At 60.5% G+C, this 12,640-nt stretch overlaps 1 protein-coding gene across 1 annotated transcript; it reads right to left on the bottom strand.

The window, feature by feature from the left end:
- Nucleotides 1–3,335: 3,335 nt before the first annotated feature.
- LOC136306068 (uncharacterized serine/threonine-protein kinase SBK3-like) lies at nucleotides 3,336–9,260 on the bottom strand (the record flags this gene model as incomplete). Its single annotated transcript, XM_066209421.1, has 3 exons — nucleotides 9,059–9,260; nucleotides 5,421–5,623; nucleotides 3,336–3,941 (listed from the first exon to the last, which is right to left on the bottom strand). Coding segments are annotated over exons 1-3 (927 nt in total), but the record flags the coding sequence as incomplete, so codon positions are not given.
- Nucleotides 9,261–12,640: the final 3,380 nt, after the last annotated feature.

Below are 12,640 nucleotides of genomic sequence, written 5' to 3'. Positions count from 1 at the left end.
GGAGGAAGGGGAATTGGGACGGGAAGGGTCCGGGGCGGCTCCGGGATTGTCCCTGGATAAATCCCAAAGGCGCCGAGCAAAGAAACCCCGGGGGAAAGCAGCGCCCGCCTGCTGGCCGCCCCTCAGCGCCAAATTCCCAAAAACCCCCCGGCCGGGGAGAATTCCCAAAATCCGCCGGGGGCCGGAGGGGGAAATTCCCAAAAATCCGCCGGAATCCGGGGGAAAGTTCCCAAAAACCCCCCCGGGATTCAGGAAAAATTCCCCAAAATCCACCTCGATCCGGAGAAATGCTCCCAAAAATCTGCCAGAATCCAGTGGAAAATTCCCAAAATTCACCTGAATCCAGGGGAAATTCCCAAAATCTGCCAGAATCCAGGGAAAATTCCCAAAATTCACCTGAATCCAGGGGGAATTCCAAAAATCCGTCAGAATCCAGGGAAAATTCCCCCAAATCCACCGGAATTCAGGGAAAATTCCCCAAATCCCTCAGGAATCCAGGGAAAATTCCCAAAATCCTTCAGAATCCAGGGGAAATTCCCAAAATCCGTCAGGAATCCAGGGGAAAATTCCCCCAAATCCACCGGAATTCAGGGAAAATTCCCAAAATCCGCCCAGAATCCAGGGAAAATTCCCCAAATCCGTCAGAATCCGGGGAAAATTCCCAAAATCCATCAGAATCCAGGGAAAATTCCCAAAATCCATCAGAATCCGGGGAAAATTCCCCCAACTCCACCGCGATCCGGGAACTGTTCCCGGCCGGAGCCGCCGCCCTGGGGCAGGAAACCTTCGGACCCGGAATTCCCGGATTTTCCCGGGATCACCGCGGAGGCAAAAGCGGGAAGGGCCGAAGGTTTCTGGGATTGTTGATCCTGAACCCGAATCCAAGGGGGAACCTGGCAAAATTCCGCCTTTTCCCGGCGTTTTTCCCACCTTTTCCCGTCGTTTTCCACCTTTTCCCGTCGTTTTCCCACCTTTTCCCGTCGTTTTCCCACCTTTTCCCGTCGTTTTCCCTTTTCCGTCATTTTCCCACCTTTTCCCATCGTTTTCCCACCTTTTCCCCGGCGTTTTCCCCACCTTTTCCCGGCGTTTTCCCTTTTCCCGGCGTTTTCCCCACCGGCGTCTGCTCTTTTCCCGGTTTTTCTCCCTTTCTGTCCCTTCCCCACCGTTTCCCGTCCCTTTTCCCCACAATTTCCCGCATTTCCCGCCCCCTCCCCGCCCTTTTCCCGCCCTTTTCCCGCCTCCTTTTTCCCGCCCTTTTCCCACTTTTCTCTCCCCATTCCCCCTCGCTTTTCCCAACCTTTTCCCTGATTTTTTTTCCTCCGTTTTCCCCAATTTCCTCAACTTTTCCCCCGATTTTCCCAGTTTTCCACCCAATTTTTCCCCGTTTTCCCCCGATTTTTCCCTCTTTTCCCATTTCCCCCCAATTTCCCGTTTTATCCCAATTTTCCCACCTTTTCTCTTTTTTTTCCCCCCTTTTCCCCAATTTCCCCAATTTTTTTCCCCAATTTTCCCCCTTTTCCCATTTTTTCCCCGATTTTCCCCATTTTTCCTTTTTCTCCCCTTTTTTGTTTTTTTGTTTTTTTTTTTGTTTTTTACCTGGACAGGTAAAAACCCGGAGACAAAAAAGCGGCAAAATCCGGGAATTTTATTGAATTCGGGATCCCCGGGTGGGCACAGGTAACCCCGGCTGGGGCTCCAGGTGTGTCCATCACCTGTCCAGGTGTGTCCATCCCACTCCAGGTGTGTCCATCACCCGTCCAGGTGTGTCCATCCCACTCCAGGTGTGTCCATCACCCGTCCAGGTGTGTCCATCACCTGTCCAGGTGTGTCCATCCCATTCCAGGTGTGTCCATCACCTGTCCAGGTGTGTCCATCCTATTCCAGGTGTGTCCATCACCTGTCCAGGTGTGTCCTTGTCCCATTCCAGGTGTGTCCATCCCATTCCAGGTGTGTCCATCACCTGTCCAGGTGTGTCCCTGTCCCATTCCAGGTGTGTCCATCACCTGTCCAGGTGTGTCCATCCCACTCCAGGTGTGTCCATCCCACTCCAGATGTGTTCCTGTCCCATTCCAGGTGTGTCCATCACCTGTCCAGGTGTGTCCATCCCACTCCAGGTGTGTCCATCCCACTCCAGATGTGTTCCTGTCCCATTCCAGGTATTCCCAGCCCATTCCAGGTGTCTCTAGCCCATCTCCAGGTGTTTCCATCTCACCTGCCCAGGTGTTCCCAGCCCACGTCCAGGTGTTTCTCTCACCTGCCCAGGTGTCCCCACCTCACTGCTGGAGGTCCTGGAGTCACCTGCCGAGCTCACCTGGCCACGCCCCCCCTCACCTGCCGAGCTCACCTGGCCACTCCCCCCCTCACCCGCCGAGCTCACCTGGCCGCTCCCCCCCTCACCTGCAGGGCTCACCTGGCCACTCCCCCCCTCACCCGCCGAGCTCACCTGGCCACTCCCCCCCTCACCCGCCGAGCTCACCTGGCCGCTCCCCCCCTCACCTGCAGGGCTCACCTGGCCACGCCCCCCCTCACCTGCCGGGCTCACCTGGCCACTCCCCCCCTCACCTGCAGGGCTCACCTGGCCACTCCCCCCCTCACCCGCCGAGCTCACCTGGCCACTCCCCCCCTCACCCGCCGAGCTCACCTGGCCGCTCCCCCCCTCACCTGCCGGGCTCACCTGGCCGCTCCCCCCCTCACCTGCCGAGCTCACCTGGCCACTCCCCCCCTCACCTGCCGAGCTCACCTGGCCGCTCCCCCCCTCACCTGCCGAGCTCACCTGGCCGCTCCCCCCCTCACCCGCCGAGCTCACCTGGCCGCTCCCCCCCTCACCTGCCGAGCTCACCTGGCCACTCCCCCCCTCACCCGCCGAGCTCACCTGGCCGCTCCCCTCCTCACCTGCCGAGCTCACCTGCCCACTCCCCCCCTCACCTGCCGAGCTCACCTGGCCGCTCCCCTCCTCACCTGCCGAGCTCACCTGGCCACTCCCCCCCTCACCCGCCGAGCTCACCTGGCCGCTCCCCCCCTCACCTGCCGAGCTCACCTGGCCGCTCCCCCCCTCACCTGCCGAGCTCACCTGGCCGCTCCCCCCCTCACCCGCCGAGCTCACCTGGCCGCTCCCCTCCTCACCTGCCGAGCTCACCTGCCCACTCCCCCCCCTCACCTGCCGAGCTCACCTGGCCGCTCCCCTCCTCACCTGCCGAGCTCACCTGGCCACTCCCCCCCTCACCCGCCGAGCTCACCTGGCCGCTCCCCCCCTCACCTGCCGAGCTCACCTGGCCGCTCCCCCCCTCACCTGCCGAGCTCACCTGGCCACTCCCCCCCTCACCTGCCGAGCTCACCTGGCCGCTGCCCCCCTCACCTGCCGAGCTCTCCCCCTCCGAGCTCCCCTGTGCCCCCTCACCTGTCCAGGGCCTGCCCAGGTACCTGCCCACCTCCCCAGGTGGGCAGCGGCGGCCGGGCTGGGGGTGCAGCAGCCCCCGCAGCAGGTGCAGCGCCGCCTCCCCCAGCGGCCGCCAGGTGCGCGGCGGCCTGGGCGGGGCCCGGCCCGGACAGGTGCGGCCGTGCCAGGCGCGGAAGCGGCGGTAGGCGGGGTCGGAGCGCGCAGGTGAGGCCCAGGGGAAGGCGCCGGTGAGCAGCGCGAAGAGCAGCACGCCGAAGGCCCAGGTGTCCAGCGCCGGCTCCGCCCTCAGCCCCGCCTCACCTGCGCTCAGGTGCCACAGCTCGGGCGCGGCGTAAGGGGCGGGGCCCGGCGCCGGCCTCACCTGCCAGCCCAGCACCCGAGTCAGGCCGAAGTCGCACACCTTGACCAGGTGACACTCGGGGTCGAAGGCCAGCACGTTGTCCAGCTTCAGGTCGCGGTGGACCAGGGCGTGGCCGTGCAGGTAAGCCAGGGCTGCCGACACCTGGGCGGCGCAGCGCTTCACCTGAGCCTCGGGGAGGCCCACCTGGGGACGGGGGACACGCCTGGGGTCAGGTAACACACCTGGGGTCACCTGGGGTCAGGTAACACACCTGGGGACGGGGGACACGCCTGGGGTCAGGTAAACACACCTGGGGTCACCTGGGGTCAGGTAAACACACCTGGGGACACCTGGGGTCAGGTAACACACCTGGGGACAGGTAACACACCTGGGGACGGGGGACACGCCTGGGGTCAGGTAAACACACCTGGGGTCACCTGGGGTCAGGTAAACACACCTGGGGACAGGTAAATACACCTGGGGACGGGGGACACGCCTGGGGTCAGGTAACACACCTGGGGTCACCTGGGGTCAGGTAACACACCTGGGGACGGGGGACACGCCTGGGGTCACCTGGGGTCAGGTAACACACCTGGGGTCACCTGGGGTCAGGTAAACACACCTGGGGACACCTGGGGTCAGGTAAACACACCTGGGGACAGGTAAACACACCTGGGGACAGGGGACACGCCTGGGGTCAGGTAAATACACCTGGGGACAGGTAAATACACCTGGGGTCAGGTAAACACACCTGGGGATGGGGGACACGCCTGGGGTCAGGTAAACACACCTGGGGTCACCTGGGGTCAGGTAAACACACCTGGGGACAGGGGACACGCCTGAGATCAGGTAACACACCTGGGGTCACCTGGGGTCAGGTAACACACCTGGGAACGGGGGACACGCCTGGGGTCAGGTAAACACACCTGGGGTCACCTGGGGTCAGGTAAACACACCTGGGGACAGGTAAATACACCTGGGGACGGGGGACACGCCTGGGGTCAGGTAACACACCTGGGGTCACCTGGGGTCAGGTAACACACCTGGGGACGGGGGACACGCCTGGGGTCAGGTAACACACCTGGGGTCACCTGGGGTCAGGTAAACACACCTGGGGACACCTGGGGTCAGGTAACACACCTGGGGACAGGTAAACACACCTGGGGACGGGGGACACGCCTGAGATCAGGTAACACACCTGGGGTCACCCGGGGTCAGGTAACACACCTGGGGTCAGGTAAATACACCTGGGGTCACCTGGGGTCAGGTAAATACACCTGGGGACAGGTGAATACATCTGGGGACAGGTAAACACACCTGGGGACAGGTAAACACACCTGGGGACAGGTAAATACACCTGGGGTCACCTGGGGTCAGGTAACACACCTGGGGGCATCTGGGGACACTCGGCACTGTCACCAACCCCGGGCTGTGTCCCCCGAGAGACACCTGAGAGGTCACCTGTGCACACCTGTCCTCCCACACAGGCGCATGTCTGTGCCACACCTGTCCACACCTGTCCCCACCTGTCCCCCACCTGTCTCACCTGTCCACACCTGTCCGCACCTGTCCCCCACCTGTCTCACCTGTCCCCACCTGTCCGCACCTGTCCGCACCTGTCCCCCCCGTCTCACCCGTCCCGTCCCTCTCACCTGCCCCCGGCGGTCCCCAGGTGTGACTCACCCCAGGTGTGAGGAGGCCGCACAGGTCGCCGGCAGGTGCGAGCTCCTGGGCGAAGCCGAACTCCGTGGGCGTCTCGAAGGGCGGCGGCAGCACCTGCACGCAGGTGAGCGCCCCCCGCAGGCACAGGTGAGTGCAGAACTCCCGCAGGAAGGCGCCCCTGGCCGTTCGCTCCTTGGACAGCAGCTTCAGCGCCACCTGCGCACCTGGGCAGGTAAGGAGGCACCTGGGTCAGGGACGGGGACACACCTGGACGGGGACACACCTGGGACAGGGAACAGACACACCTGGGTCAGCTGGGACAGGGACACACCTGGACAGGGAACACACCTGGACAGGGAACAGACACACCTGGGTCAGCTGGGACAGGGACACACCTGGACAGGGAACACACCTGGGACAGGGACACACCTGGACAGGGAACACACCTGGACAGGGAACAGACACACCTGGGTCAGCTGGGACAGGAACACACCTGGACAGGGAACACACCTGGACAGGGACACAGCTGGGACAGGGACACACCTGGGTCAGCTGGGACAGGGAACACACCTGGACAGGGACACACCTGGGACAGGGAACAGACACACCTGGGTCAGCTGGGACAGGAACACACCTGGACAGGGAACACACCTGGACAGGGACACACCTGGACAGGGACACACCTGGACAGGGACACACCTGGACAGGGAACACACCTGGACAGGGAACAGACACACCTGGGTCAGCTGGGACAGGAACACACCTGGACAGGGAACACACCTGGACAGGGACACAGCTGGACAGGGAACACACCTGGACAGGGACACACCTGGACAGGGACACACCTGGACAGGGAACACACCTGGACAGGGACACACCTGGACAGGGACACACCTGGACAGGGAACACACCTGGACAGGGACACACCTGGACAGGGACACACCTGGACAGGGAACACACCTGGACAGGGACACACCTGGACAGGGACACACCTGGACAGGGACACACCTGGACAGGGAACACACCTGGACAGGGACACACCTGGACAGGGAACACACCTGGACAGGGACACAGCTGGACAGGGAACACACCTGGACAGGGACACACCTGGACAGGGACACAGCTGGACAGGGAACACACCTGGACAGGGACACACCTGGACAGGGACACAGCTGGACAGGGAACACACCTGGACAGGGACACACCTGGACAGGGAACACACCTGGATAGGGACACACCTGGGACAGGGACACAGCTGGACAGGGAACACACCTGGACAGGGACACACCTGGACAGGGAACACACCTGGACAGGGACACACCTGGACAGGGACACAGCTGGACAGGGAACACACCTGGACAGGGACACACCTGGACAGGGACACACCTGGGACAGGGACACACCTGGACAGGGAACACACCTGGACAGGGACACACCTGGACAGGGACACAGCTGGACAGGGACACACCTGGACAGGGACACACCTGGGACAGGGACACACCTGGACAGGGAACACACCTGGACAGGGACACACCTGGACAGGGACACAGCTGGACAGGGAACACACCTGGACAGGGACACACCTGGACAGGGAACACACCTGGATAGGGACACACCTGGGACAGGGACACACCTGGACAGGGACACACCTGGATAGGGACACACCTGGGACAGGGACACACCTGGGTCAGCTGGGACAGGGAACACACCTGGACAGGGACACACCTGGACAGGGAACACACCTGGACAGGGACACAGCTGGACAGGGAACACACCTGGACAGGGACACACCTGGACAGGGAACACACCTGGATAGGGAACACACCTGGGACAGGTAACACAGCTGGGACAGGTAACAGACACATCTGGGCAGGTAAGGAGGCACCTGGGTCAGGGACAGGGAACACACCTGGACAGGGACACACCTGGGACAGGTAACACAGCTGGGTCAGGTAACAGACACACCTGGGCAGGTAAGGACGCACCTGGGTCAGGGACAGGGAACACACCTGGACAGGGACACACCTGGACAGGGAACACACCTGGGTCAGCTGGGACAGGTAACACACCTGGACAGGGACAGGGAACACACCTGGACAGGGACACACCTGGACAGGTAACACAGCTGGGTCAGGGACAGGAAACACACCTGGACAGGGACAGGGAACACACCTGGACAGGGACACACCTGGGACAGGGACAGGGAACACACCTGGACAGGGATACACCTGAACAGGTAACACAGCTGGGTCAGCTGGGACAGGGAACACACCTGGACAGGGACACACCTGAACAGGTAACACACCTGGGTCAGGGACAGACACGCCTGGACAGGTAACACACCTGGGTCAGGGACAGACACGCCTGGACAGGTAACACAGCTGGGTCAGCAGGTTCAGGTTACACACCTGGGAGAGAGACAGGGAACACACCTGGGACAGGTAAGGACGCACCTGGGACAGGGAGAGACACACCTGGGTCAGCTGGGACACACCTGGGGACAGGGAACACACCTGGGACAGGTAACACAGCTGGGTCAGCTGGGTCAGGGACACACCTGGGACAAGCACGGACAGAGCTGTGGACAGGTAACACACCTGGGCTCACCTGGGGCTGCACCAGCTGCACTCAGGTGTGCCCAGGTGCCCCCTCACCTCCATTCTGGGGCTCTGCCAGCACCACCTGGCCATAGGAGCCACTGCCCAGGTGTGCCCAGGTGTGCCCAGGTGCCCCCAGGTGTGCCCAGGTGTGTCTGTGGACACCCTAGGTGTGCCCAGGTGCCCCCAGGTGCCCCCAGGTGTGTCTGTGGATACCCCAGGTGCCCCCAGGTGTGTCTGTGAATACTCTAGGTGTATCCCCAGGTGCCCCCAGGTGCGCTCAGGTGTGTCTGTGGATACCCCAGGTGCCCCCAGGTGCCCCCAGGTGTGTCTGTGGATACCCCAGGTGTGCCCAGGTGCCCCCAGGTGTGCCCAGGTGTGTCTGTGGATACCCCAGGTATCCCCAGGTGTCCCCAGGTGCGCCCAGGTGTGTCTGTGGATACCCCAGGTGTGCCCAGGTGCCCCCAGGTGTGCCCAGGTGTGTCTGTGGATATCCCAGGTATCCCCAGGTGCCCCCAGGTGCCCCCAGGTGTGTCTGTGGATACCCCAGGTGCCCCCAGGTGCCCCCAGGTGTGTCTGTGGATACCCCAGGTGCCCCCAGGTGCCCCCAGGTGTGTCTGTGGATACCCCAGGTGTGCCCAGGTGCCCCCAGGTGTGCCCAGGTGTGTCTGTGGATACCCCAGGTGCCCCCAGGTGCCCCCAGGTGTGCCCAGGTGTGTCTGTGGATATCCCAGGTATCCCCAGGTGCCCCCAGGTGCGCCCAGGTGTGTCTGTGGATACCCCAGGTGTGCCCAGGTGTGCCCAGGTGTGTCTGTGGATACCCCAGGTGTGCCCAGGTGTGCCCAGGTGTGTCTGTGGATACCCCAGGTGTGCCCAGGTGTGCCCAGGTGTGTCTGTGGATATCCCAGGTATCCCCAGGTGCCCCCAGGTGCGCCCAGGTGTGTCTGTGGATACCCCAGGTGTGCCCAGGTGCGCCCAGGTGCGCCCAGGTGCGCCCAGGTGTGTCTGTGGATACCCCAGGTGCCCCCAGGTGGGCCCAGGTGCGCCCAGGTGCGCCCTCACCTCCGCGGCGGGGCCGTGCCAGCAGGACGCGGCCGTAGGAGCCGCTGCCCAGTTCTCCCAGTACGTCCCAGTCGCGCTCCAGCTCCCGCCGGGGCAGCTCCCGGCCCGCGCGCGCCATCAGCGCCTGCAGGAGGCGCTCCTGAGCCCGCGCCACCGACTCCTCGTCGTCGGCCTCGTCCTCGCTGGCCTCCGAGGGGGCCTCCATGGCCTGCGCACCAGTACGGACCAGTATGGACCAGTACGGACCGGTATGGACCAGTACAGACCAGTATGGACCGGTATAAACCACTACGGACCAGTATGGACCAGTATGGACCAGTATAACCCAGCCCAGTCCCACCCTCATCCTCATCCTCGCTGGCCTCCACACCAGTATGGACTAGTATGGACCAGTATAAACCAGTATGGACCAGTATGGACCAGTATAAAACAGTATGGACCAGTATAACCCAGTCCATCCCAGTATGGACCAGTCTATCCCAGTATAACCCAGTCCGTCCCAGTCTAACCCAGTCCATCCCAGTATAACCCAGTCTATCCCAGTATAACTCAGTCCGTCCCAGTCCATCCCAGTCCATCCCAGTATAACCCAGTCCATCCCAGTATAACCCAGTCCGTCCCAGTCTAACCCAGTCCATCCCAGTATAACCCAGTCCATCCCAGTATAACTCAGTCCGTCCCAGTATAACCCAGTACATCCCAGTCCCTTCCAGTCCCTCCCAGTCTATCCCAGTCCATCCCAGTATAACCCAGTCCGTCCCAGTCCGTCCCAGTATAACCCAGTCCGTCCCAGTCTAACCCAGTCCATCCCAGTATAACCCAGTCCATCCCAGTATAACCCAGTCCGTCCCAGTATAACCCAGTCTGTCCCAGTATAACCCAGTCTGTCCCAGTATAACCCAGTCCATCCCAGTCTAACCCAGTCCATCCCAGTATAACCCAGTCTGTCCCAGTATAACCCAGTCTATCCCAGTATAACCCAGTCTGTCCCAGTATAACCCAGTCTGTCCCAGTATAACCCAGTCCATTCCAGTATAACCCAGTCTATCCCAGTATAACCCAGTCTGTCCCAGTATAACCCAGTCCGTCCCAGTATAACCCAGTCTATCCCAGTATAACCCAGTCCGTCCCAGTATAACCCAGTCCGTCCCAGTATAACCCAGTCTATCCCAGTATAACCCAGTCCGTCCCAGTATAACCCAGTCCATCCCAGTATAACCCAGTCCATCCCAGTATAACCCAGTCTATCCCAGTATAACCCAGTCCGTCCCAGTATAACCCAGTCTATCCCAGTATAACCCAGTCCGTCCCAGTATAACCCAGTCCATCCCAGTATAACCCAGTCCATCCCAGTATAACCCAGTCCGTCCCAGTATAACCCAGTCCATCCCAGTATAACCCAGTCTGTCCCAGTATAACCCAGTCCGTCCCAGTATAACCCAGTCCGTCCCAGTATAACCCAGTCCATCCCAGTATAACCCAGTCTGTCCCAGTATAACCCAGTCTATCCCAGTATAACCCAGTCCGTCCCAGTATAACCCAGTCCATTCCAGTATAACCCAGTCTATCCCAGTATAACCCAGTCCGTCCCAGTATAACCCAGTCTATCCCAGTATAACCCAGTCCGTCCCAGTATAACCCAGTCTATCCCAGTATAACCCAGTCCATCCCAGTATAACCCAGTCCGTCCCAGTATAACCCAGTCTGTCCCAGTATAACCCAGTCCGTCCCAGTCTAACCCAGTCCATCCCAGTCTAACCCAGTCCATCCCAGTATAACCCAGTCTGTCCCAGTATAACCCAGTCTGTCCCAGTATAACCCAGTCCGTCCCAGTATAACCCAGTCCATCCCAGTATAACCCAGTCCGTCCCAGTATAACCCAGTCTATCCCAGTATAACCCAGTCTATCCCAGTATAACCCAGTCTGTCCCAGTATAACCCAGCCCGTCCCAGTATAACCCAGTCCGTCCCAGTATAACCCAGTCCATCCCAGTATAACCCAGTCCGTCCCAGTATAACCCAGTCCGTCCCAGTATAACCCAATCTATCCCAGTATAACCCAGTCCATTCCAGTATAACCCAGTCTATCCCAGTATAACCCAGTTCGTCCCAGTATAACCCAGTTCGTCCCAGTATAACCCAGTTCGTCCCAGTATAACCCAGTCCGTCCCAGTATAACCCAGTTCGTCCCAGTATAACCCAGTCCGTCCCAGTATAACCCAATCTATCCCAGTATAACCCAGTCCGTCCCAGTATAACCCAATCTATCCCAGTATAACCCAATCTATCCCAGTATAACCCAGTCCGTCCCAGTATAACCCAATCTATCCCAGTATAACCCAGTCCGTCCCAGTATAACCCAGTCCATCCCAGTATAACCCAGTCCATTCCAGTATAACCCAGTCCATCCCAGTATAACCCAGTCCATTCCAGTATAACCCAGTCTATCCCAGTATAACCCAGTCCGTCCCAGTCCGTCCCAGTCCATCCCAGTATAACCCAGTCCGTCCCAGTATAACCCAGTCCGTCCCAGTATAACCCAGTCCGTCCCAGTATAACCCAGTCCATCCCAGTATAACCCAGTCCATTCCAGTATAACCCAGTCCATCCAAGTATAACCCAGTCTGTCCCAGTATAACCCAGTCCATTCCAGTATAACCCAGTCCGTCCCAGTATAACCCAGTCCGTCCCAGTATAACCCAGTCCGTCCCAGTATAACTCAGTCCGTCCCAGTATAACCCAGTCCATCCCAGTATAACCCAGTCCGTCCCAGTATAACCCAGTCCATCCCAGTATAACCCAGTCCATTCCAGTATAACCCAGTCCATCCCAGTATAACCCAGTCTGTCCCAGTATAACCCAGTCCATTCCAGTATAACCCAGTCCGTCCCAGTATAACCCAGTCCGTCCCAGTATAACTCAGTCCGTCCCAGTATAACCCAGTCCATCCCAGTATAACCCAGTCCATCCCAGTATAACCCAGTCCGTCCCAGTATAACCCAGTCCGTCCCAGTATAACTCAGTCCGTCCCAGTATAACCCAGTACATCCCAGTCCCTTCCAGACCCTCCCAGTCTATCCCAGTCCATCCCAGTATAATAACCCAGTCTGTCCCAGTCCATCCCAGTCTATCCCAGTCTGTCCCAGTATAACCCAGTCTGTCCCAGTATAACCCAGTCTGTCCCAGTATAACCCAGTCCGTCCCAGTCTATCCCAGTCCATCCCAGTCCATCCCAGTCCATCCCAGTATAACCCAGTCTGTCCCAGTATACCCCAGTCCATCCCAGTCCATCCCAGCCCCTCCCAGTCCCGGTGTCCCCCCTCCCCTCCCCCTCCCCACCTGTTCCCCTCCCCCCAGTGTCCCCAGTGCCAGCAGGGCCACCTGTCCCCTGTCCCCAGCTGTCCCCGCGGGGCCCCGCCGCCCGCCCAGGTGGCCCCGGGGGGGGCCCAAGGGTCCCAGCTGTCCCCAGGGTGCCCCAGGTGTCCCCAAGTGTCCCCAGGGTGCCCCAAGTGTCCCCACGTGTCCCCAGGGTCCCCCAGCTGTCCCCAAGTGTCCCCAGGGTGCCCCAAGTGTCCCTAGGGG

Source organism: Chamaea fasciata, unplaced genomic scaffold (genome assembly GCF_029207755.1).
Source record: "Chamaea fasciata isolate MVZ Bird 193981 ecotype frontalis unplaced genomic scaffold, bChaFas1.0.hap1 SCAF_950, whole genome shotgun sequence".
NCBI lineage: Eukaryota > Metazoa > Chordata > Aves > Passeriformes > Sylviidae > Chamaea > Chamaea fasciata.
This window is presented reverse-complemented; position numbering and strand designations above follow the sequence as displayed.